The sequence below is a fragment of the Nyctereutes procyonoides genome, unplaced genomic scaffold (assembly GCF_905146905.1).
Source record: "Nyctereutes procyonoides isolate TBG_1078 unplaced genomic scaffold, NYPRO_anot_genome, whole genome shotgun sequence".
In the NCBI taxonomy this organism is placed as follows: Eukaryota; Metazoa; Chordata; class Mammalia; order Carnivora; family Canidae; genus Nyctereutes; species Nyctereutes procyonoides.
This window is the reverse complement of record NW_026575111.1, coordinates 264,358-292,012: the sequence shown is the minus strand read 5'-3', so window position 1 is coordinate 292,012 and position 27,655 is coordinate 264,358. Positions and strand designations below refer to the sequence as shown.

The following is a 27,655-nucleotide window of genomic DNA, read 5'->3' as shown; positions in this document are numbered from 1 at the left end:
TGCTGTGGAGTTTAATAAGTTCTTCAAAGAACTTGGATACTAGCCCTTTATCTGATATGTCATTTGCAAATATCTTCTCCAATTCTGTAAATTGTCTTGTAGTTTTGTTGACTTTACCTGGCTGTGCAGAAGCGTTTTATCTTTATAGAGTCCCACTAGTTCATTTTTGCTTTTGTTTCCCTTGCCATCAGAGATGGATCTTGCAAGAAGTTGCTGTGGCCAAGTTCAAAAAGGGTGTTGCCTGTGGTCTCCTCTAGGATTTTGATGGATTCTTGTCTCACATTTAGGTCTTTCATCCATTTTGAGTTTATCTTTGTGTCTGGTGTAAGATAGTGATGTAGTTTCATTCTTCTGCATGTGGATGTCCAATTTTCCCAGCACCATTTGTTGAAGAGACTGTCCTTTTTCCAGTAGATAGTCTTTCTTGCTTTGTTGAATATTAGTTGACCATAGAGTTGAGGGCCCATTTCTGGGTTCTCTATTCTGTTCCATTGATCTATGTGTCTGTTTTTGTGCCAGTACCACACTGTCTTGATGATCACAGCTTTGTAATACAACCTGAAATCCGACACCTTAAACACTGCACGGTGCTCCCCTGCATGAGCGGGGATTCATTGCATATGAATAAAATCAACTCATAGCCACACTACAATGATGGAAATAATCATATTTTATTGAAGATATAATCCCTAACTTTCACAAATCCTGGTGGTTGGTTTGGCCACCATGCAGGTAACTGTCTTTGATGGTACTGATCTTGAAACATCATTTTTCTGCATGTGATTTTACATAGTGTTGAGGACAATCTCCATGGAGGGATTCTCCAAGACCTGACATGAAATGGGACCGTATCCAGTTCAGGTACAGGTTAGGATAGGGGTGAATATGCTGACAGCCAGCTGCCTAGCATCCCTATGTCGTATTGGGCTGATGAAGAGGGAAGAGCATCATGTGTGGTATCCTGTGTCTCAAACCTGACTGTGCAATCAACATATTCATGGACTATTCCTAAGGGAAAGTACACACCACATACGTATCTCTAGACATGTCCTTGTTTCTACATTCTATGAAAATGATGTGTCTATTGACCCCGTCTTATTGAACAATGTCATCCCTCTCTCTCCTAATCATAGTGACGCTAGCACAAGGTCCTCAGAATAGATTCCTGCTCTTTGAAGGATGACACCACCACCTCAGCAGGCAGGAGGAGTGCCCCCAGTCTATACCTCTATACCAAATCCTCTAGTAGAGAAGCCCCAGGGTGAGGGTTCCTGGATCAAGTTGAGGAGAGGATTTTGTGAGGGCTCCAGTCCTGAAAGTTGGAGTGTCCCCTTTGGGATTTAGGACATGAGATCTCAGATCTGAGTGCTCCCTGTTCCTCCCAGACAGTCTCAGTCTCCATGTGGCAGGGCCCTGAGTCCCACCCACATGTGATTCAAGACATTTATGAGGATGGAAACATCCCCAAATCCTCCCCTTGGTTGAAAAGCCAAGCACTGGGTTTAGAGCAGTGAATCTTACATCCCAACCTGAGCATGCTGTGCTCCTCATCCCTGCTGCTGACCATCATTTCCTCTGAGTGCTCATGTTGGAGGCTCCCTCAGGGAAGGCAAGTCTGTTTCCATCCTGTGATGTCTTTCTCCACAGTAGATCTGTCCCAGGTCACCCTGCCAGAGTCTGCATCTTGACTGGGGAAACCCAGGTAGACCCTTACACTAACCTGCTCATTCTCTGGGTTCTCACTGCGCATGTCAGTGTGGGTATCACATGGGTCCACCAGCTTCCCGGATAAGGCAATGGAGTCAATGCCAGCATCTGGTGGGAGAGTGCTAAGCACCACAACCTGTCTCTGAGGAGCATCAAGATGTATAGAAATTCCAAAACCTGGAAAGATAAAGGATTCTGTTTCACATGAGAAGCATATCTATTCAACGTGATGAACAACCAGCCTGATGATATACAGCAGAGCATCTGCCATGAAATCACAAGTTCATGTTTGAGCAGGAGAACAGAATTGCTACCATTTATGAAAACAACACCATGAAAATCAATTGCCAGAGTCTATATTCATATAAAATAAAAACACCGAGTTACTAAAGACCAAGTTGGGAAGACAGCAACACTGAGGAGACCTGGGGAAAAAAAGGCTTTTCAATATATTGTCAATGGAGAAATTATTCATAGGCAATCATTAATTGTGAAATCCAAATGTTATAGATAAAAATCAATATGCATAACACCAAACATTAAGAATACACTTTGTGAAAATCAACTACATTTTTTCTATCCACATATTTATCAAGGTAATGAAAACAAGATATGGACCAAGGGAAAACATGCACAAGTTTCATAACCAACAAAAATGTTCACCTGCATATCTAAAGAACCCTCAAGACTCAGAAAAAACAGCATTCATCTATAAAACAGGCAGAGCCTTGTGTGGACATGTTATACAGGAGTGTACAGATACATGAAGTAAGCACAGAGGACACATCCCACCAGGATCTGTGAGGGAAATTCACATCCACCACAATGAGATGCCCTATACACTCATCACAGGAGCTCAGGTATGAAAGAAGCACTGACCAGAACATCCTGGGGAGCATACAGGACACCTGGAGCCTCAACCCTGCAGGTAGGAATGAAAAATGAAACAGAAGCCCTGGAAAATAATTTTTCTGTTCCTCCTGAAATTAAAGATGGATAATCTACCACGTGACCCAGAAATGCCGCTCCTCATTGGTTGCTCCAGAATAACGAAAACCCATGTTCATGTAAATATTGCATGTGATGATTTATAGGGTCTTCATTTCTGTTAGAAGCCTAGAACGCCCCCAGAAGCCTTCGTGATTTATTTTTTTATTTTTTTAATAAATTAATTTTTATTGGTGTTCAATTTACCAACATACAGAATAACACCCAGTGCTCATCCCGTCAAGTGTCCCCCTTAGTGCCCGTCACCCATTCACCCCCACCCCCCGCCCTCCTCCCCCTCCACCACCCCTAGTTCATTTCCCAGAGTTAGGAGTCTTTATGTTCTGTCTCCCTTTCTGATATCTCCCACACATTTCTTCTCCCTTCCCTTATATTCCCCTTCACTATTATTCATATTCCCCAAATGAATGAGAACATACACTGTTTGTCCTTCTCCGATTGACTTACTTCACTCAGCATAATACCCTCCAGTTCCACCCATGTTGAAGCAAATGGTGGGTATTTGTCGTTTCTAATGGCTGAGGAATATTCCATTGTATACATAGACCACATCTTCTTTATCCATTCATCTTTCGATGGGCACCGAGGCTCCTTCCACAGTTTGGCTATTGTGGACATGGCTGCTGGAAACATCGGGGTGCAGGTGTCCCGGCGTTTCATTGCATCTGAATCTTTGGGGTAAATCCCTAACAGTGCAATTGCTGGGTCGTAGGGCATGTCTATTTTTAGTTCTTTGAGGAACCTCCACACAGTTTTCCAGAGTGGCTGCACCAGTTCACATTCCCACCAACAGTGCAGGAGGTTTCCCTTTTCTCCACATCCTCTCCAACATTTGTGGTTTCCTGCCTTGTTAATTTTCCCCATTCTCACTGGTGTGAGGTGGTATCTCATTGTGGTTTTGATTTGTATTTCCCTGACGGCAAGTGATGCGGAGCATTTTCTCATGTGCGTGTTGGCCATGTCGATGTCTTCCTCTGTGAGATTTCTCTTCATGTCTTTTGCCCATTTCATGATTGGATTGTTTGTTTCTTTGCTGTTGAGTTTAATAAGTTCTTTATACATTTTGGAAACTAGCCCTTTATCTGATATGTTATTTGCAAATATCTTCTCCCATTCTGTAGGTTGTCTTTGAGTTTTGTTGACTGTATCCTTTGCTGTGCAAAAGCTTCTTATTCGACAAAGGAGGAAAGACGATCCACTGGAAGAAAGACAGTCTCTTCAATAAATGGTGCTGGGAAAATTGGTCATCCACATGCAGAAGAATGAAACTAGACCACTCTCTTGCACCATACACAAAGATAAACTCAAAATGGATGAAAGATTTAAATGTGAGACAAGACTCCATCAAAATTCTAGAGGAGAACACAGGCAACACCCTTTTTGAACTTGGCCACAGTAACTTCTTGCAAGATACATCCACAAAAGCAAAAGAAACAAAAGCAAAAATGAACTATTGGGACTTCATCGTGATTTAAAGAATAATCCCAGTAGAAAACATCCATCAATGGGAGAGGATTCTGCGATAAGACATCACACTATTGATGCACACCCATGATCCCAGGGGAACCTCAAGGACATGATGTTCCATGAAGGTCAGCAGTCTCAGAGAGGACAGGCCATGCAGCCTGGGGCATTAGTACAGCCAGGCCAGGGTCACAGTGGTTTGGTTGGGCTTTTTTTCCCTCTCTCTTCCCCAAACCCAAATGATGAGCTCCTCTGCATCAGGCTGCATGCTGCCCTCCTGTACACAACATCCTCATGTATGGAGGCTTCACAGACTGACCCAAACCAGCTTGGGTCCTCTGATGGGGAGCTCCTGAGACCAGAGTCTGATGTGTATTCTGACAGCAGGTGTCCCCTCCAGCGTCTTAGTCTCAGGCTCTCTCCTTCAGGAGAGCAGGACTACATGAGGACACCTCCACTGAGTCCATCCGTCTCCTGCTACTGCCTCTCCCTACAACCTGAAGTAGAGACCTTCCTCTCATTCAGCTGGAAATGAGGTCAGGTATTTCGAACAGAGTTGATGTCAGAATTTTAATTAACTGTCCACACAGGATCCCACTATTGTTTGTTTTCTATAGAGAAATAGATATAGAAGAACTTTTCCTAATTTAAAAATATAATTTATATATTTATTTAGAGAGAAAGAGGAGAGGAGCAGGAGAGAGAAAAAGAAAATCTCAAGCAGTTTCCCCACGACCAGAGCCTGAGTTGGGACTCAAATCCAGGATCCTGAGATCACAACGTGAGACAAAACCAAGAATTAGATGCTTAACCACCTGAGTTGCAAGGGGGCCCCATCCTTGAGAAACTATTTAATGGAGGGTTTGGATTTGTTATTATTGTGTTTCGTCAGACTTTCTATTGAGGTTGAGTCCCTCATGTATTTTGGATACTAAGTCCGTCTCAGTATATAGTTGAACACACAGTATCCCATTTCATAGGCTGCCCTTGTTCTGCTAATATTTGTTCTGCACACTTTGGGCATGAGGTAGCCCCAATCATCTGTCTTTGTTTTTTTACTGTGATTTTAATGTGATATCAAATAAATCACAACCAAGCAAACATCATAATGTTTTCCCCTTAGTTTACATGTATAAGTTCTAAGGTTGAGACTTCTGCTTAACTCTTTAATCCATTTTTAGATTTTCTGTGTCCTTGTATCTGTGTGATGTTTGGTAAGGAACAAGAGTCATTATTTTCATGAGGATGTCCAACACCATTTGCTCTAGAGACTATCCTTTCCCCACTGTGTATTCGTAGATATTTTTGGAGGATTTCTGACTGTATATGCACACGTTTACTTCTGGACTCCATCATGTGCTGCACTGTCTACATGTCTGACATTAGGTAGTCACACACTGAAATGCTAAATGTGTGACTAAAATACATTTCTGTAGAGAGATGTGTGATGTCTGACTATTGTTTTTATTTCTTATAATTGTATGGTCACTATCATGTGATTTTATTTTTCATATGAATATGGAGTTTTTCTATAATGTAAGAAAACAATTGGTATTTTGATTAACTCAATCAACATTAAATTTCTTAGAACAAAAAATTCATCTATTCCATTGACAAATAAAAATAAGAAGATTTAAATAAGCATATAGAAAATAAAAATGAAATTTTGATAGCTCATAGGCTCTTAGGTATTCATTGGAACTAAGGGATAGAATATTGGTATACCTATTAATGCATCGGTTATATATTTTGTTAAGTTTCATGACTTACTTTTTTAACCAAATGCCTCCCTTATTAATAAATATTTATCATATTTCAAAGAGAAGAAATTACTGACACCAAAAAAAAAGGAGCTTGAATAAAATTCTAAGATTTTAAGACAATAAATATTGGATAACCACAGAAAATTACAAAATTACTAGTATTATCAATAAACAAAACTCATTCATGAAGAAATTTAAAAAATGAGCAAAACAGAACAAATATGAAGCCTGAAACTATTATCTAAAAATTCTCCCTGGGGCAGCCCAGGTGGCTCAGGGGTTTAGCACTGCCTTCAGCCCAGGGCCTGATCCTGGAGACCTGGGATCCAGTCCCATGTGGGACTCCCTGCAGTGAGCCTGCTTCTCCCTCTGCCTGTGTCTGTGCCTCTAATGAATAAATTAATAAAATCTCTAAAAAGTATTCTGCCTCAAAAAAGACAATGGAAATTATAAAAACAATAAAGAAAAGGTCAAAATCAGATGGCTATATCTATGAATATTCAAATATTTTAAGAATTAAGGCCCAAACTTTTAAATCTCTTCCAAAACAAAATGAGAATAGAACATGACCAAGTTGATTTAAGGAGGCCAGGAGGAGTCTGACAACAAACCCACACCACAGACCCCACAAGAAGGGTCTCATGGACAACATCTCAGATGCAGATAAATGCAAAAATCCTGGCATCCTGAATCCAACAGCCCATGGACAGATCGCACAGGATGACCTAGAGGGAATCATCCCTGGATGCAAGGATGCTTCAACACACAGAGATCATAAATGGGGCCCTGTATTAACAGAGTGAAGGAATGGGTGTACATGATTCTTTCCTATGATGCCTAAAACCGCTTGACAATGTCTAATATGCTGTTATCTTCAAAACATCTTAACAATTGAGGCAGGAGAGATTGCTTCCTATCTGATGGAAGTAGTCACATTCTATGAAAAACCCACAACCAACACTGCATTCAAAAGTGAAAACCTGAAGCCCTTCTATCAAGTCAGGACCCACACAGGAGGTCATTCCCACCCTGAGTATTCAACATGTTATACTGAAGGAGAATAAACTGTGCCACCCCATATGTCAGCTGGTTCCCTGGATTATTGTGAAAAAAATCACACAAGAATCATCCGGTGGACAGAGAGGCTGAACCTCCTATGTTACCCTGATGAAAGGAAATAAATCTCCCATGGGACAATGCCCTTCTCCCTACCGGGAGGGGTGAACCATCCTCAGCACCAGAACCGTCTGTAGGGCCCAGAAGGCTGTGCAAACATCCCTTATCAGTTCCTCACTAATTCACTGACCCAAACCCAATATCCTGGCCTTCTATCTCCACAGACCCAACGTATTGTGTGATAAGTACACAGGTTGCCTACTTTGGTCATTGTCTGCGTGTTGTGTTCTAGGGAGCTCATGCACATGCAACATGAAATACATCTCCACTGAGGCCTGTCATAAGTCTAGAGAGTAATTAGTCCAGAAAAATAACCGTATAGAAGAGAAGGAAAATATTACTGGGGCAACGACTGGATTTCCAATCCAGGAAATTTAAGAAACAAAGAATAACAGATACTTAATATATACAGAAAAACATATTTGTATCCATATGACATGATCTGTTGCAGGGTCAAACCACAGAAGGTCCAAAACCAAACCCTTAGTTAATAATCAATTTCAGGGAAGCTTTAGGATACAAAATAAACATACAAAATATATTTAGGTTTCCACACACTAACAACAATTTTTTTACATTTTAAAGGTTTTATTTAATTATTCATGAGAGATACACAGAGGCAGAGACACAGGCAGAGAGAGAAGCAGGCTCCATGCAGAGAGTCCAATGCAGGACTGGATCTCTGGACTCCAGGATCCCTCCAGGAGCAGAAGGCACACCTCAACCGCTGAGCCACCTAGGCATCCCTACAAATAAAGTATTTAAAAGCTAATTAATAGGGGAATCCCTGGGTGGCTCAGAGGTTTAGCAACTCCCTTGGTGAGTCCCAGGATGGAGTCCCACATCAGGCTCCCTGGATGGAGCCTGCTTCTCTCTCTGCCTGTGTCTCTGCCCCTCTCTCTCCTTCCTCTGTGTCTTTCATGAATAAATAAAATCTTAAAAAAATAAAAGGTAATTAATAAAACCTTATTACATTGACATCGCTGTTAAAAACATAATATATAGGATTAAATATTCTGAAGGAGGTAAAATACTGTAAACTTAAAGTACCTACGTTGATGAGAGATTTTTAAAAAGTCATAAAAGAAATGCAAAAGTAATTTTTTTCATAGATTTGAACACTTCATAATGTCACAAGACATTACACACAGTGGCCGACAAATGTAAAACAATCCTTGATAATAACTTGTAAAGAATCAAATTCAGGTGTGGAACTGATTATATATTCAAGGATGTGCAAATAGGGCCCTCCCTCCACTGATTAAACCAGCTCAGCCCCGACCCTGCAGCGGGGAGAGGAGCCCCAGCCCCAGATCCCCAGGTGACCCATTCAGTGATCAGGAGTGAACACAGACAAACCACCATGGAGTTGTTGCTCTGCTGGGCTTTTCTTCTCACAATTTAGAAAGTAATTCATGGAGAACAAGAGACATTGAATATATGAGTTGAGTTAAGTGAGAGAAACAGGGGATGTGGGACAGTTTCCTGACCAGGATGTCTTGTGTCTGCAGGTGCTCAGGGTGAGGTGCAGCTGGTGGAGTCTGGGGGAGACCTGGTGAAGCCTGGGGGGTCCCTGAGACTCTCCTGTGTGGCCTCTGGATTCACCTTCAGTGGCTACTGGATGTACTGGATCCACCAAGCTCCAGGGAAGGGGCTGCAGTGGGTCACATGGATTAGCAATGATGGAAGTAGCAAAAGCTATGCAGACGCTGTGAAGGGCTGATTCACCATCTCCAAAGACAACGCCAAAAACACGCTGTATCTGCAGGTGAACAGCCTGAGAGCCGAGGACACGGCCGTGTATTACTGTGCGAAGGACACAGTGAGGTGACCTCAGTGTGAGCCCAGACACAAACCTCCCTGTGGAAGGGGATCGGGACCACCAGGGGGTGCGCACTCCTCACGACTTCTGTCTTGAAGGCCCAGGAGCAGGTGCAGATGGAGGTTCTGGGCAGGCTTCCTGTTGAGGTCTGGGCTTCCCCTCCAAGGAGCAGTTTCCCCCAGGGAGCCTGTGAGGACCAGGAATTTGTGCTAAGCTATTCGGTTTCCGATTTGAAAAATTAGATTCTTTAGGAAAACAGCTACTTTATAAGCACAGAAGACAGATTTGCTTACACTTATTTACTATTTCCCTAAATATGAAAAATATACAAATATCTCCATGTACTTCAAGGATTAGAGGGATCAGGGGATCTCTGGGTGGCTCATATAGTGTTGGCCTTCAACCTAAGGCATGATCCTGGAGTCTCGAGTTCAAGTCCCACATCAAGCTCCCTGCATGGAGACTGCTTCTCCCTCTGCCTGGGTCTCTGCCTCTTCTCTTTCTTTCTATCTCATGAATAAACAAATAAAATATTTTTTAAAAGAGGGATCTACAATCCCTGTGGGAAAAAAATAATACCTGACATCCTGAAAAATAGGAATGATCACAGAGAAGTAGCAAATTTATGATATGATTATAGATAGAAGTAGACCAACGACTCACCCAGAATCTCAAATGGAATCTGTCCTCTTGCCAAAGTTTTCAGCTGGTTCTGAAGGTTATATGTGTGCTTGTGCAGGGACCAGAAGCATGTATTTCAGTTTTTTCAAAAATGTGACTGAAGAAAGAGAAATTAAGAAATCAACCCAATTAACAATTGGACTCAAAAGCATAAGATACCTAGGAATAAACCTAACCAAAGAGGTAAAGGATCTATGCCCTAAAAACTACAGAACACTTCTGAAAGAAATTGAGTAAGGCACAAAGAGATGGAAAAATATTCCATGCTCATGGATTGGAAAAATTAATATTGTCAAAAGTCAATGTCACCCAGGGAATTTACACGTTGAAAAAGAAAACCAGAGCTGGGGCATCACAATGCCAGATTTCAAGTTGTACGACAAAGCTGTGGTCATCAAGACAGTGTGGTCCAGGCACAAAAACAGGCACATACATCAATGGAAGAAAGTAGTGAACCAAGAAATGACCTCTCAATTCTATCAAATAATATTCGACAAAGCAAGAAATACTATAACAGTCTATGAGCAGTCTCTTCAATCAATGGTGCTGGGAAAATTGGACAGCCTCATGCAGAAGGATGAAACTAGGAGGGGGGAAGATAGATCCATGAAGGCAAGAGAAACAAAAGCAAAAATGAACTATTGGGACTTCATCAAGATAAGAAGCTTTTGGAGGTGGGGCAAGATGGCGGAAGAGTAGGGTCCCCAAGTCACCTGTCTCCACCAACTTACCTAGATGACTCAAATCATCATGAAAAACTATGACTTCAGCCTGAGATTTAAAGAGAGAACAGCTGGAATGCTACAGTGAGAAGAGTTTGCACTTCTTTTTTTTAATAATAAATTTATTTTTTATTGTTGTTCAATTTGCCAACATACAGAATAACACCCAGTGCTCATTCTGTCAAGTGCCCCCCTCAGTGCCCGTCACCCACTCACCCCCACCCCCCGCCCTCCTCCCCTTCCACCACCCCTAGTTCGTTTCCCAGAGTTAGGAGTCTCTCATGTTCTGTCTCCCTTTCTGATATTTCCTACCCATTTCTTCTCCCTTCCCCTTCCTTCCCTTTCACTATTATTTATATTCCCCAAATGAACGAGAATATATATAATGTTTGTCTTTCTCCAACTGACTTATTTCACTCAGCATAATACCCTCCAGTTCCATCCACGGTGAAGCAAATGGTGGGTATTTGTCATTTCTAATGACTGAGTAATATTCCATTGTATACATAAACCACATCTTCTTTATCCATTCATCTTTCGATGGACACCGAGGCTCCTTCAACAGTTTGGCTATTGTGGACATTGATGCTATAAACATCGGGGTGCAGGTGTCCCAGCATTTCATTGCATCTGTATCTTTGTAGTAAATCCCCAACTGTGCAATTGCTGGGTTGTAGGGCAGGTCTATTTTTAAGAGTTTGCACTTCTATCAAGGTAGGAAGACGGGGAAAAATAAATAAAAAAAAGCATCCACGAGGGAGGGGCCCCTCAGGGATCTGGGCTTATAGGGGGTGGCGAGAGCTCCCAGGACAGAAAGCCTGCGTCTGGAGAAGCAGGAGGTTCACCAATCTTCCCGGACGGAAAGGCGCTCACAGGGAGTTGGTGCAGGATCCCAGGAGGGGTGGGGATGCCCTCAGGCTCCCTGGGACACTAACAGAGCACCTGTGCCCCGGGGAGAGTGCACCACACACCATGGCTGAGCTCCCTAAAGGGCTGCAGCACATCCAGCGGGGCCCAGGAGCAGCTCGGAGGTGGCTCAGGCAGAGGCTCGGTGTGGAGGGGGCTGCGTGGCTGGGAGCGCGATTCCAGCAGCACAGGCCCACTAGGAGCCCAGGGTGCTGGGGGACACAGCATAGGTTCCAGCGCTCCCCCTGGGACACAGAGGCCGCGAGGACACAGGATAGCAAGGACACTCTTGCCGCTGGGCGGCCCCGAGCTATGCAGACCAGCAGCCTCCGCCCCCAGAGCATCCAGGCCCCTGTGGACTGGGAGCTGTGGAGGTTACTGTGGGAGCTGACTCCAGGGCTGGAGAGCTTGCCACCACCGCTGTTGTTGTTCCTCCTGGTGTCACCTTGTGCCTGATTCTGAGCAGGGGACTACAAGGATAAACAGCTCCCACTGAGCCGTGCACCTGGCAGGGGGCTGGGCAGCTCCCCCAAGTGCTCACACCTGAGAACACAGCAGACCCCTCCCCCAGAAGACCAGCTAGAAGGACAGGGGTAGTGCAAGTTATTGACCAAGCAGCACTAGAAAGTTCCAGGGGGAAGTGGAGGGATTTACAGTATATAGAATCAGAGGATACTCCCCCTTGTTTTGTTGTTTTCTGTTTGTTTCCCCCACCCCATTTCTTCTCTCTCTTTTTCTCCTTTTCCAGTACAACTTGTTTTTGGCCACTCTGCACTGAGCAAAATGACTAGAAGGAAAAAGTCACAACAAAAGAAAGAATCAGAAACAGTCCTCTCTCCCACAGAGTTACAAAATTTGGATTACAATCCAATGTCAGAAAGCCAATTCAGAAGCACAATTACAAAGCTACTGATGGCTCTAGAAAGAAGCATAAAGGATTCAAGAGACTTCATGACTGCAGAGTTTAGATCTAATCAGACAGAAATTTAAAATCAATTAAATGAGATGCAATCCAAACTGGAGTTTCTAATGACGAGGGTTAACGAGGTAGAAGTACGAGTGAGTGACATAAAAGACAAGTTGATGGCAAGGAAGGAAGGTGAGGAAAAAAGAGAAAAACAATTAAAATATCATGAGGATAGGTTAAGGGAAATAAATGCCAGCTTAGGAAGAAAACATCTATGTTTAATTGGGGTTCTGAGGGCGCTGAAAGATACAGAGGACCATAAAGTGTATTTGAACAATATACCAGAGAACTTCCCTAACTTGAGAAGGGAAACAGGCATTGTTTCCAGGAGATAGAGAGATCCCCCCGCCCCCGAAAATCAATAAAAACCGCTCAACACCTGACATTTAATACTGAAACTTGCAAATTCCAGAGATAAAGAAAAGATCCTTAAAGCAGCAAGAGACGAGATCCGTAACCTTTATGGGGAGAAGTATTACGTTAACGGCAGACCTCTCCACAGAGACCTGGCAGGCCAGAAAGGGCTGGCAGGATATATTCAGGGTCCTACATGAGAAGAATATTCAGCCAAGAATACTTTATGCAGCAAGGCTCTAATTCAGAATAGAAGGAGAGATAAAGAGCTTCCAAGTTAGGCAGAAACTGAAAGGATATGAGACCACCAAACCAGCTCTGCAAGAAATATTAAGCTGGATTCTGTAATAGAAAGAGGAATTCCAAGGGAACAATCCACAAAAACAAGGACTGAATAGGTATCAAGATGACACTAAACTCATATATTTCAATAGTAACTCTGAACATGAATGGGCTTAATGACCCCATCAAAAGGTGCAGGGTTTCAGACTGGATAAAAAAGCAAGACCCAACTATTTGCTTTCTACAAGAGACTCATTTTAGATGTAAGGACACCTACAGCCTGAAAATAAAAGGTTGGAGAACCATTAACCATTCAAATGGGCCTCAAAACAAAGCAGGGGTATCCATCCTTATATAAGATAAATTAAAGTTTATCCCAAAGACTGTAGTAAGAGATGAACAGGGACACTATATCATACTTAAAGGATCTATCCAACAAGAGGACCTAACAGTCATGAATATTTATGCCACAAATGTGGGAGCTGCAAGTATATCAATCAATTAATAACCAAAGTTAAGACATGCTTAGATAATAATACACTTATACTTTGTATCTTGAACACAGCTCCTTCTACAATCGACAGATCTTCTAAGCACATCTCCAAAGAAACAAGAGCTTTAAATAATACACTGTACCAGATGGATTTCACTGATATTTACAGAACATTACATCCTATTCATGAGAGACACACACACAGAGGGAGAGAGAGAGGCAGAGACATAGGCAGAGGGAGAAGCAGGCTCCATGCAGGGAGCCTGACGTAGGACTTGATCCTGGGTCTCCAGGATCAGAACCCGGGCTGAAGGTGGTGATAAACAGCTGATCCACCAGGGCTGCCCCTAACTTTACATCCAAAGGCAACTGAATGCACATTCTCAAGTGCACATGGAACTTTCTCCAGAATAGACCACATACTGCACCACAAATTATGTCTTAACCTATATCTAATAATTGGGATTGTCCCCTGCATATTTTCAGACTGTAATGCTTTGAATCTAGAACTAAACCACAAGATGAAATTTGGAAGAATTTCAAACACGTGGAGGTTTAGTACTATCCTGATAAAATATGAAAAGGTCAATCAGGAAATTAAAGAAGAATTAAAAAGATTCATGGAAACTAATGAGAATGAAGATACAAGTGTTCAAAATCTTTGGGAACAGCAAAAGCAGTCCTGAGGGGGAAATACATCTCAATACAAGTGTCCATTAAAATACAGGAAAGAACTCAAACACAAAAGCTAACTTCTCACCTAAAGGATCTGGAGAAAAAAAACAGCAAATAGATCCTACACCCAGAAGAAGAAGAGAATTAATAAAGATTTGAGCAGAACTCAATGAAATAGAGACCAGAAGAACTGTGGAACAGATCAACAAAACTAGGAGTTGGTTCTTTGAAAGAATTAATAAGATAGATAAACCATTAGCCAACCTTATTAAAAAGAAGAGAGAAAAGACTCAAAATAATAAATTCATGAATGAGAAAGGAGAGATCAATACCAAGGAAATACAAATGATTTTAAATACCTATTATGAACAGCTATATACCAATAATTAGGCAATCTAGAAGAAATGGACACATTTCTGGAAAACCACAGACTACCATACCTGGAACAGGAAGAAATAGAAAACCTTATCAGGCCAATAACCAGGGAGGAAATTGAAGCAGTCATCAAAAAAACCTCCCAAAATACAAAAGTCCAGGGCCAGAAGGCTTCTCAGAGGAATTCTATCAAAGGTTTAAAGAAGAAACCATACTTATTCTACTAAAGCTATTCAGAAAGATGCAAAGAGATGGAATACTTCCAATCTCCTACTATGAGACCAGCATCACCTTAGTTTCAAAACCAGACAAAGACCCCACCAAAAAGGAGAATTATAGACCAATATCCCTGATAAACACGGATGCAAAAATTCTCAAAGATACAAGCCAATAGGATCCAACAGTACATTAAGAAAATTATTCATAATGACCAAATGGGATTTATCCCCGGGATGCAAGACTGGTTCAACCCTTGTAAAGCAATCAATGGATTGATCATATCAGGAAGAGAAAAAACAAGAACCATTGATTTTATCAATACATGTAGAGTAAGCATTTGACAAAATAAAGCATCCGTTCATGATCTAAACTCTTCAGAGTGTAGGCATAGAGGGAACATTCATCAGAATCTTAAAAGGGGTCTACAAAAATCCCACAGCAAATATCATTCTCAATGGGGAAGCACTGGGAGCCTTTCCCCTAAGATTAGGAACAAGACAGGGATGTCCACTCTCACCACTGCTATTCAACATAGTAGTAGAAGTACTAGCCTCAGCAATCAGGCAACACAAAGAAATAAAAGGCATTCAAATTGGCAAAGAAGAAGTCAAACTCTCCCTCTTCACCGATGACATGATACGGTACCTAGAAAACCCAAAAGACTACACCCCAAATTGCTCATACAGCAATTTGGAAGTGTGTCATGATACAAAACCAATGCCCAGAAGTCAGTGGCATTTCTATACACTAACAATGAGACTGAAGAAAGAAATTAAGGAGTCAATCCCATTTACAATTGCACCCAAAAGCATCAGATACCTAGGAATAAGCCTAACCAAAGAGGTAAAGGATCTATACCCTAAAAACTATAGAACACTTCTGAAAGAAATTGAGGAGGACACAAAGACATGGAAAAATATTCCATGCTCATGGATTGGAAGAATAAATATTGTGAAACTGTCAGTCTTACCCAGGGTAATGTACACGTTTAATGCAATCCCTATCAAAATACCATGGACGTTCTTCAGAGAGTTGGAACAAATCATCTTAAGATTTGTGTGGAATCAGAAAAGACCCCGAATAGCCAGGGGAATTCTAAAAAAGAAAACCATATCTGGGGGCATCACAATGCCAGATTTCAGGTTGTACTACAAAGCTGTGGTCATCAAGACAGTGTGGTACTGGCACAAAAACAGACACATAGGTCAATGGAACAAATTAGAGAATCCAGAAGTGGACCCTCAACTTTATGGTCAACTAATATTCGACAAAGGAGGAAAGACGATCCACTGGAAAAAAGACAGTCTCTTCAATAAATGGTGCTGGGAAAATTGGACATCCACATGCAGAAGAATGAAACTAGACAATTCTCTTACACCATACACAAACATATACTCAAAATGGATGAAAGGTCTAAATGTGAGACAAGATTCCATCAAAATCCTAGAGGAGAACACAGGCAACACCCAACATCCATGAAGGCAAGAGATACAAAAGCAAAAATGAACTATTGGGACTTCATCAAGATAAGAAGCCTTTGCACAACAAAGGAAACAGTCAACAACACTAAAAGACAACCTACAGAATGGGAAAAGATATTTTCAAATGACTAGATAATGGACTAGAATCCAAGATCCATAAAGCACTTATTACCTGAACAGCAAAGAAACAAATAATCCAATCATGAAATGGGCAAAAGACATGAACAGAAATCTCTCACAGAGGAAGACAGACACAGGCAACAAGCACATGAGAAAATGCTCCGCATCACTGGCCATCAGGGAAATACAAATCAAAACCACAATCAGATACCACCTCACACCAGTGAGAAGGGGGAAAATTAACAAGGCAGGAAACAACAAATGTTGGAGAGGATGTGGAGAAAGGGGAACCCTCTTACACTGTTGGTGGGAATGTGAACTGGAACAGCCACTCTAGAAAATTATGTGGAGGTTCCTCAAAGAGTTAAAAATAGATCTGCCCTATGACCCAGCAATTGGACTGCTGGGGATTTACCCCAAAGATTCAGATGCAGTGAAATGCCGGGCACCTGCACCCCGATGTTTCTAGCAGCCATGTCCACAATAGCCAAACTGTGGAAGGCGCCTCAGTGTCCATCGAAAGATGATGGATAAAGAAGATGTGGTCTATGTATACAATGGAATATTACTCAGCCATTAGAAACGACAAATACCCACCATTTGCTTCAACGTGGATGGAACTGGAGGGTATTATGCTGAGTGAAGTAAGTCAATCGGAGAAGGACAAACAGTGTATGTTCTCATTCATTTGGGGAATATGAATAATAGTGAAGGGGAATATAAGGGAAAGGAGAAGAAATGTGTGGGAGATATCAGAAAGGGAGACAGAACATAAAGATTTCTAACTCTGGGAAATGAACTAGGGGTGGTGGAAGGGGAGGAGGGCGGGGGGTGGGGATCAATGGGTGACGGGCATGGAGGGGGACACTTGACGGGATGAGCACTGGGTGTTATTCTGTATGTTGGCCAATTGAACACCAATAAAAATTAATTTATTAACAAAAAAAGAATAAAGTTCCTTCAGTCTCTAATAAAACATCAAATTTAGGGGAGCTATGAGTTCCTGGAGGAGCATCACACTTTGCATGTCTCAGCGATTCATCAGGGGCTGCAGGTTGTAAGGAGATTGACTGTTAGCCTATATTTTTGCCTTTGTTCTCCTCAGCAGTAATGCCTTTACAATTAAATGGAATTATACTATGAAAAAAAAGAATAAAATTTCAAGTAAAATTAACAAAGGACTCAACAAACATTTCAGTAAAAATTTCAGACAGAATGGAAAGTTATTAGTGATACAAGGAATTGTACAAAAACCCTGATGTCCTGAATTAAGAACACATAGACAATGACCTGCTGGAGGAGGAGGCTTTACTGCCCACACGGAGGTGATAGGTGGCTTCCTTGGCCTCAGAGCTCCCAATTAGAGATTGTGTGACTGGAAGGCTATCTTGACTGAATGTCGGGTTTCAGTTCACCCCTCGACTGAAGCAGACTCATAAGTTTTAATAGGTTCAGAGCCCAGAAATGAGGGTTTACGATGACCCAGGAAGGGGGGACTCCCATCCTGGGTCCCCAGGGAACAGCAGAAAGAGCACAGGGTAGCAAGTAGCCAATTACACAAGAGGTGGAAGGGATTGAGGTCTGTAGCCTTTCATGGGCTCCACCCTGGTTGGAGATTGTAAAAAGCTGCCTGGGACAGCCAGAGAAGGAGTTACAGGCTAGTCCTTATCAAGGGTTATGGGGGGTGAGAGTGGGTGTGATTTCATGTCTGATGCCCATGCAGGAGCTCAGAAATACAAGTTGAATTTCCACTGCACCTACTCAGCTATGGTCACTGCTCAACTCCCTGAAATTCAGGGGAGAGGGAAGGGAGGGAAAAACAAACATGCATAGGGGTCCTGAAGGGTGGTAGAGGCAACATTGGCACTTCTACCATCCTTTATGATTGAGTTTATGGGATGCAATCATGAGGATCATGGCCCAGGTTCCCTGCATTCAGAAACATGCTGTCCAGGGTGGCAGTGGTTGCATTAGGTGGTATCAAATCCCAGGCACCCTCCCATACAGCCCACAGCTACCCCAGTGTCGGACACACAGTGTGGGTGCTGATAGACCTCCATTGCCATGAACCCACTTTTGGACTGGAGCAGGAGAGATTACCCGGAGGGTGAGAAAAACCTCAGTGCCCAAGGGCACAGTTTTGAAGGAACATAATGAATTTGCCTAAAAGAACCAGTAGCAACCTCCCTGAATTCTGCAACTGGGGACCTCAGCTCAAGGCCAGACTACTGATTCAGGTCTTCCTGACAGAGTCTCAGGCTCAGGTTGGGCGCTTACAGGCTTATAAACATGTGGAGAGGCCACCAACATGTACTTTTCAAGATTTATTTCAGGACGGCTTGTTGGAGACCAGTCGCAGACGTGGAACCCCATGATATGCATGGGACCCTGTGTCTCCTGCAGAGCCCTGGGAATGTGGATTTCGTTCTGGCCACCAACTTGCCATAGATTCACTCATGTTCCTGTGGATTGCCAATTGTTGTTCAGGGGTCTGGAGGCTGACTTATGGATTGGCTTGTTGCTTCACTTTCTCAAGTTGTATTTCAGATTGGCTTCATCAACTATTTCCTCTTTTACTGTGACTGTCTTGATGGTTCTAACATTGGTGGCAACGCCAAAGAGGAATGCAGTTATCAAGGCATAGATGCGAGCAAAGACCACTCTCAGATATATCACTGACTCATGACTTTGCCTGACTGCCCGCATTCTTCTTGGAGGGGGTCCACTGTCTGTGCTCCCACCAGCACCTCGATCAATGCACCGAGGAGGATCCCAGCCTATGTGGCAATGACAATTCCTCCTGTTGTTGCATATCCCCCTGCGATTGCATTTCTCAGGGATACAGTCATAATTTAGCTGAGCTATACTGCCATTGCAGTAGGTATTTTGACAGAACTTTCCAGGAGCACACAGAGTACCAGGTCTCACATGACCAACATCATTTGTTCCTGTGCCACGATGGGAATCCAATCCAAAACACCAGACCCCTGATATCTTAGACTGATGGAATCCCACATGTTCTTGCAACCGTGGGAGATGAGTGACATTGCTACACTGCAGTCTTCCACACTGAATATTTTCGACCTCACAAGAGGTACTGGTTTTTTTCCCAGCTGGCCTTCGGCAGTGTCCATATCTATCACCTCTTCTATTTATGGTATAGCAGACATCTGCACCGTTCACAGCATTTTTACCAAAGATTTCTTTGCAGTGCACAGAGCGGTCAGTACAGTTTCCATGATAGCAGTAGCCCACTTCAGTGCATGGGGTTCCATCTTGCATATAGAAATCATCAGGGCATGTCGAGGACTCTCCTCGGCAGTACTCAGGAAGATCACAGATATTTTGGATTGGTCTGCAGAGTGTCCCAGCAGGGGAATAGGTGCAGTTTGTGCAGCATGTGCCTGTATTACATATGCTTCCAGTAGTGAAGGTACAATCACTCTGACAGCAGGGATTGTTGTAACACTGTTTGAAGGAGCCACAGTCACACTGTTCAAGTGGATCCACTATGTAGTTTCCACAGCGATCATGAGTCAGGCTTTTATTTAAGTACACAACGTTGGTGCTGTACATGCACTCAGCTTTAATAGTACCCAGAACGCTTAGGACATGTTTAAAAGAACAGTTACTGAAAGCATCAGTCAGACCCATGTATCTGTTCATAATGCATGTAGTCCTTCTCTGACAGACACAATACCTGTTGTCATAATACAACCCCAAACTTCTACCCACCTTCTGTGCTGCTATGATAGACAATATTAAATAATGTTTGTCTAGATACGCAAGCACGAGGAGGTTTTGCGTTTTGCATAAACCATAAATTATAGGTTCTGTATTATTATCCAGTGGCCCTTCTTTAGTTACAATTAAGGTTGAATGTGGAAGAAAAATTGGATAAAGTTTAGAACGGTAATATCTAGCTAATGGACTTTGAATTGGATGAAAACTGTTCATGGTAGCTGGCTCTCCCTGAGTGTAAATAATCATGGATCCAATATAGTAATTCACATCAAGTGCTTGATAGAATGTGTCAATTAAACTAAAAATCCTTATCAGGAATTGGGCACATTTAGACACGTTGTTGAACACTCTATACATTGAGTTGGAACTTAAGGAAAGTGCTTTCACCTGTCCGTGATGAGATGCATACATCTTACTTGAGAACCGGGGAATGGCACTGGTATTTGCTTGAGAGAACAAGGGGTCCCTGTCCTCCTTCAGTCCCAGTTTATAGGTAGGGCCTGTTGCATTGGTGTCTGCCACTATCTGAGAAACAATGTGTTCAAATCTTTGGGAACTGCTGAGGGGTTTGATCTCATAGGCAAGGTCATCCAATTTCATAATACCTTCCAGTCCCCCATAGCACGTGTCCAGGGTGACCATGGAAAGAGGAACCTCCTCCAGGTAGCCGAGGTAGTAACAGTCAGGAGGGACGAAGGGGTAGTCCATCTGCAAGGCACCTTGGTCATCCTGAGTCATCACCAGCAGATGCCTGGACCAGAAGAGTTTCTTGCGCCGCATGTGGATAACGTGCCTCTTGCCCCCAAAACGCAGGCTGTAGGACAGCCAGCCTGGCATCTGGATGCCTTTGCCATGGTGCAACTCCTTCCTGGGAATGACCATCTCAGAGGAGACGTAGCGCCATGAGGGACGGCCTTGAGAACCCTGGGCGGGAGCCAGCCCTGCCCAGAGCACAAGCAGCAAGAGGAGCCCTCTCATGGTACCCCGGCCCTGTGCCAGCCTCACCCCCTGCTCAGGGACATCTGGCAGTGAGGTAGATAAAAGGAGGACCCTCAGCACAGCCAGGTCTAGAGGATCTGACAGAACAGAGGACTGCCTCAGGCTGCCAGGTCCCTACACCTGGCAACCAGCTATGGGGAGTAGGTCACAGACACTGGGTGTGGCAGAGGGTGGGTCTGCACATCAGTTCAGCTGGGGTGGATGTGCGAGAGGTGGGGAGGGGGATGAACCCAGAGGAAGCCCCTTTCCCACACGTTCAGTCTTTCCTCCAGCCACTGATGAAAGAAATTGAAGATGACAAAAAAAAGAGATATGGAATACTCACAGGTAGAAAGAAAAATGACTATTAAAATTTCTATATTACCTTGGTCACCAGGGTGTCAGTGTTGTTTCAATTTTGCATTTTACTCAGGTCAAGACATACTCATCCTGTGCTCCAGCACTGGGTCGGGCTCCCTGTTAATTAGGAGTCTGCTTCTCTCTCTCCCTTGATCCCTCCCTCATTCCTGCTCATCACTCTTCTCCCTCTCTCTCAAAGGATAACCAAACTCTTTTAAGGTATAGACGGGCTCTGAGGGGGCACTTGACGAAATGAGTACTGGGTGTTTTACTATATGTTGGCAAATCGAATTCCAATTAAAAAATAATATATATTAAAAAAAATAAAACCAGTAGTTATAATGACAATAAAAGATATAGAGATACATGCATACAAACATACACACATACTTACATACCTACACACATAAATGTCTATAATACTGAAAGCGGTGTCCACATTCAATACAGTCCCTACCAGAATACCACCAGCAAATTTTGGAACTGTAACGAACTATCCTACAGTTTGTATGGGAACACACAAAACCTAAATAGACAAAGCAATCCTGAAAAAGAACAGCAAAGCTGGAGGCATCAAGATTCTGATGTCAAGGTATATTACAAAGCTGCGATCATCAAGATGACATGGTCCTGGCACAAAAACAGACACATAGATCAATGGAATGGAACATAGAAAAAATAGGACCCTCCACTCTATGGTCACCTAAACTTTGACAAAGCAGACAAAAATATCTTATGGAAAAAAGACAGTGTCTACAGCACACGGTGTTGCTAAAACTGGAGAGCTGCTTGAAGAAGGATGGAACTGGACCACTGTCTCCACCATACACAGAGATAAGGTCAAAATGGATGAAAGATAAATGTGGGCCAGGGAACCACAAGTGTCCTGGAGGAGAACACAGGCAGCCAAGTCCTTCATAGGACCCAGACAAATTCTCTCTAGAAGTGTCTCCAGAGGAGAGGAAGCCAAAAACAAAAATAAACATTCTGAACTTTATCAAGACAAAACAAAACAAGGACTTCTGCACATTGAAGGAATAGGCCACAAAAGGTAAAGGCAAGCGATGGAATGGGAGAACATATTTGCAGATGCCGCATCTGATAATGGGCCGCATCTGATAATGGGCTAGTATGCAAACTATCCAGCACTTCATTAGGATTTTTTTTTCACATTTTCAGTAGACAACATGTCCATGGAGCTTAGCACACTGTCATGAGAGGAGCAGAGTTCCCGTCTTTCACTTTGTATTGTGGTAATTTCTCCACAACATGAGATCTACCTTCTTATCAAAATTGTACCTGTAGGCACACTATTGTGATTTACATGTGCAGGGTTCTGGAGCAAACCTCTGGAATCAAGTCATGTTGCATGACAGAAAACCATAACCCTAGAGATGCAAGTCCCCATTGCTCCTCCCAGCAGTCCCTGGCAACGGCCAATCCATTCTCTGCTTCATTGTTCCCAAAACCCAACTTCAGGTGCCCATTGTTGACAAGGCCGATATTCAAGAGATGAGTTTTGACTGGAAAGTAAGGGAGCTTGGTTCAGGAGGCCACTCACATGGGCTGGAGGAGCACACTTGTGAGGTTTTTCCTAACGCAGAGGATATTAAAGGGTTTTTGGAAGCTAATCATACAAGGGAGTGCGGAGCTTGGAAACATTTCTTTCCCACACGCAGGCTTTCAGGTGCTGGCTACCATCCTTGCCTCAGTACACCCCCATCCCTGGGTCTTCTGCTCAGGGCAGCCACCCATGCTGCTCAAGGCCAGGAAAGAACCACAGTAGAGGAGGACAGCAAACAACCCCAGGGTCACCCATGTGGTCAAAAGTATATTCTGTTCTCGCAACCTGGCATGATAAACAATAAAATACAACCTGGGACCTCACCTGTCCTCGCCCAGAACACTGGGTAATGTTTTATTCAGTGAGCTCAAAGGAGGCTTCCAAGAAAATACCAAAGGATCAAATGACTGGCAGATTGGTGGCAAAGCAGAATAAGACAAATAGTTACAAAGCCGTGCCGTTCAAAGCCACATGGTAAAATTTGTCACATCTCCCTCAACAAGCCAACGAAGGAGCTAGCAGTGGTCTCCACAGGGAGGGATAGTGGCCTTGCACAGAACGTGACCCCGGGTAGCCATGGTAGATGGAACTGGTAGAGAAAGTAATTGCTGTATAACCTTATGGTACATATTCAAGGATCTGGAGGAAAGACTGAACGTGTGGGAAAGGGGCTTCCTCTGGGTTCATCTGACTCCCCACCTCTCGCACATCCACCCCAGCTGAACTGATGTGCAGACCCACCCTCTGCCACACCCAGTGTCTGTGACCTACTCCCCATAGCTGGTTGCCAGGTAAGTAGGGACCTGGCAGCCTGAGGCAGTCCTCTGTTCTGTCAGATCCTCTAGACCTGGCTGTGCTGAGGGTCCTCCTGTTATCTACCTCACTGCCAGATGTCCCTGAGCAGGGGGTGAGGCTGGCAGGCAGGGCCGGGGTACCATGAGAGGGCTCCTCTTGCTGCTTGTGCTCTGGGCAGGGCTGGCTCCCAGGAGGGTTCTCAAGGCCCATCCCTCATGGCGCTACGTCTCCTCTGAGATGGTCATTCCCAGGAAGGAGTTGCACCATGGCAAAGGCATCCAGATGCCAGGCTGGCTGTCCTACAGCCTGCGTTTTTGGGGGCAAGAGGCACGTTATCCACATGCGGCGCAAGAAACTCTTCTGGTCCAGGCATCTGCTGGTGATGACTCAGGATGACCAAGGTGCCTTGCAGATGGACTACCCTTCGTCCCTCCTGACTGTTACTACCTCGGCTACCTGGAGGAGGTTCCTCTTTCCATGGTCACCCTGGACACGTGCTATGGGGGACTGGAAGGTATTATGAAATTGGATGACCTTGCCTATGAGATCAAACCCCTCAGCAGTTCCCAAAGATTTGAACACATTGTTTCTCAGATAGTGGCAGACACCAATGCAACAGGCCCTACCTATAAACTGGGACTGAAGGAGGACAGGGACCCCTTGTTCTCTCAAGCAAATACCAGTGCCATTCCCAGGATTGGTAGTAGGGTCTTTTCCTCTCATAAAGCCATGCTGAAAGGATTTGCTCAAAGTTCCAATTCTATGTATCGTCTATATAATAATGTTACAACCTGTGCAAATTTTCTGATCAGTATGGTTTTTTAATAGACTCAATATATAAAGGTCTTGATATAAGGTACCATCTTACTGCAGTCCTGATATTTCAGGTGAGAGATCCAGTCAACATGAATGATTATAGATTGCCAGAAAGGCCAGATACTACAGATATCATGCGAACAACTTGTTCAGGATCATAAACCCTAGTTCATCCTTTGTTTTGGTTAGAGACGGGCCACAAGATTATCAAAATGAACCTACATTAGGTGGCATATGTTCTGCAGGCGATGCCTACATATGATTGGTCTCCTAGGCAGACATTATGTATTGCTTGCAGTGATAATGTCCCAATATGGGTGAGAAACTTGGGTCTGTATTATGATAATGCTGATTGTGGTTGCACAGAGGAGGTCCACCTGTATCATGTACAGATACCCTGTGTTGACTGATTCCTTTAGTAACTGTTCTTTCATGCACTTACAAAACATCCTGAGTATTAACAAGCACTGCCTATTCAATGAAGAGGTGGTACATAGTAATGCAAGTCTGACACACATACTTCCTTTTGTGGAAACTCTATATGGAGGGTAGGGATTTGCCCAGTGTGACTGTGGTTCCCTCAAGGAGTGCAGCAGAACCCCTGCTGCAGTAATGAGTGCAGACCTGAGTACATTTCTCTGTGATAAGGGACTATGCTGCACAAACTGCTCCTTCTCTGCTGCTGGGACACTCTGCAGACCAATCCAAAAATCTGTGACCTTCCAGAGTATTGCAAGAGATCCAATCAGTGCCCTGATGATTTCTATATGCAAGATGGAACCGCATGCAGTGAAGGGGGCTACTGCTATCAAGGGAAACTGTACTGACCGCACTGTGCACTGCAAGGAAATCTTTGGAGCATCCACTGTGGAGGCTCCAGATGCCTGCTACCAAATTAATAAAAAAGGCCACCGATTTGGACACTGTAAAAGAGAGTATGCAGCCAGACGTTTTATTCTTTGTCAGGACCAAGATGTCAAGTGTGGAAGACTGCAGTGTAGTAATGTCACTCATCTCCCTCAGTTGCAAGAACATGTGGGATTCCATCAGTCTAAGATATCAGGGGTCTGGTGTTTTGGAGTGGATTCCCATCTTGGCACAGGAACAAATGATGTTGGTCATGTGAGACCTGGTACTTTCTGTGCTCCTGGAAAATACTGTGCAAATTCTGTCTGCAATGGTACTATAAGTGACATGAATTATGACTGTATCCTTGAGAAATGCAATCACAGGGGCATTTGCAACAACAACAGGAACTGTCATTGCCACATAGGCTGGGATCCCATTCTGCAAATTGCTTCCTAGGAGGGAGTATAGACAGTGGACCCCTCAAGAAGAAGGCGGGCAGTCAGGCAAAGTCGTGAGGCAGTGGTATATCTGAGAGTGAGTCTTTGCTCGAATCTATGCCTTCATTGCTGCACTCCTCTTTGGTGTTGCCACCAATGTAAAAAATTAAGACAGTCACAGTTAAAGAGCAGATAGTTGACACAGGAAATCCATAAATCAGCCTCCAGACCCTTGAACAACAATTAACAATCCAAAGAGTCATGATTGAAATGATAGAACAGCTTGTGGCTGAGCCAACAACCATATTTCCAGGGGTCTTCAGGAGACATGGGGTCCTACGCACTTCATGGGACTCTGGTACCAGGTCTGCGTTGGTCTCCGATCAGCTGCTCTGAAATAAATCTTGAAAAGCACACACGTTGGTGGCCTCTCCACATGTTTGTAAGCCTGTAAGCGCCCAACCTGAGCCCGAGACTCTGTCAGGAAGACCTGAGTCAGTAGCCTGGCCTTGAGCTGAGGACCCTGGCTGCAGAATTCAGGGAGGTTGCTACTGGTTCTTTTAGGGAAAATGCATGATGTTCCTTCAAACTTGTGCCCATGGGCACTGAGGTTTTTCTCACCCTCTGGGTATTCTCCCCTGATCCAGTCCCAAAGTGGGTTCATGGCAATGGAGCACTATTCACACCCACACTGCACATCCCGCACTAACAGTGGCTGTGGGCTGTAGGGAGAGGGTGACTGGGATTTGATACCACCTAGTGCAAGCACCTCCACCCTGGACAGCATTTCTGAATGTGGGAGACTGGGCCATGATCCTGATGGTTGCATTCCCCATGAACTCGATCATAAAGGATGGTAGAAGTGCCAGCGTTGCCTCTAGAATCCTGAAGGACCACTATGCATGTCTGTTAAGTTCTAGCCTCCCTTCCCTCTTGCCTGCATTTCAGGGAGCTGAGCAGTGACCTTAGCTGTCATGGTAAATGACAGATGCCAGATTCTTCAGAACATGACTATGGGGTAGAATGCCAATCTGTCTCATCTAAAAAATTTTTTCAATGAACTATTATTCTAGAATGAAGTGTACTATCGATATAATAAAATAAACAAATGAATATACAACTTTTATATGAAATTGAAATCTTCACTTATATAGTTTTCCCAATGCAATACAGATAAATCATATATTTTTAAAGATTTTATTTATTTATTCATGAATACACAGTGAGAGGCAGAGACATAGGCAGAGGGAGGAGAAGCAGGCTCCATGCAGGAGCCTGATGTGGGACTCAATCCTGGAACTCCAGGATCACATCCAGAGCCGAAGGCAGATGCTCAATCACTGAGCCACCCAGGTGTCTCCCATAGAGTATTTATAATACAACAATCAGTTTAAGCCTTGGATTCCAATTTGTGCAGGACATGAATCTTCTCCCAGCATCCACAGAAAAACCCCTTTTAGCCTATAACTAGGTTTTTCATTAGTGTTTTCCAGAATGCTTATGACATGTGTGTGTTTTATTTTTTTTTATTTTACTTTCAGATTTTATTTATTTATTCATGAGAGCCAGAGAGAGAGGGAGGTAGAGACACAGGCAGAGGGAGAAGCAGGCTCTCATTGTAGGGAGCCTGGATGTAGGACTTGATCCCAGGACCTCCAGGATCATGACCTGAGCCAACAGCAGGTGCTCGACCCATGAACCACCCAGGCGTCCCTGTGTTGTGTTTATATACATAATGTTTGAGCCCAATTTAAAGGGAAGAGGGAAAAATATGTTGTTGTTTACCTCTGAGCTTCCTTCCAGTGAGAAATTAGAAAACATTGCAGGTCATGAGCTCTGTTTATAATGCCCTATAAATCCATTATTTTAGGGGTGAATACCAAAGGCAAAGGTACAT

The 27,655-nt window shown here is 43.5% G+C and overlaps 1 protein-coding gene and 1 pseudogene across 1 annotated transcript; one reads left to right on the top strand and one right to left on the bottom strand.

The window, feature by feature from the left end:
* Positions 1–785: 785 nt before the first annotated feature.
* Positions 786–20,937, bottom strand: LOC129514861 (disintegrin and metalloproteinase domain-containing protein 21-like). Its single transcript, XM_055333556.1, has 5 exons — positions 18,793–20,937; positions 11,098–11,119; positions 8,724–8,849; positions 1,721–1,884; positions 786–830 (listed from the first exon to the last, which is right to left on the bottom strand). The coding sequence occupies exons 1-5, from the start codon at positions 20,935–20,937 to the stop codon at positions 786–788; spliced, it is 2,502 nt and encodes an 833-aa protein (XP_055189531.1).
* Positions 20,938–22,510: 1,573 nt separating this feature from the next.
* On the top strand, positions 22,511–25,928 carry LOC129514860 (disintegrin and metalloproteinase domain-containing protein 21-like; annotated as a pseudogene).
* Positions 25,929–27,655: the final 1,727 nt, after the last annotated feature.

What these genes read in the sequence shown, in the direction of transcription:
- LOC129514861 (XM_055333556.1), bottom strand. Translation starts at nt 20,937, where the DNA reads ATGAGAGGGCTCCTCTTGCTGCTTGTGCTCTGGGCAGGGCTGGCTCCC. An exon ending in ACATCCAGTAGCCACTGAAG is followed by an intron (nt 1,885 to 8,723) that starts GTGAATCCAGAG and finishes TTATCTTTCCAG; the next exon opens with GTTTTGGAATTTCTATACAT. An exon ending in AGAACCCAGAGAATGAGCAG is followed by an intron (nt 831 to 1,720) that starts GTTAGTGTAAGG and finishes ATTTCATGTCAG; the next exon opens with GTCTTGGAGAATCCCTCCAT.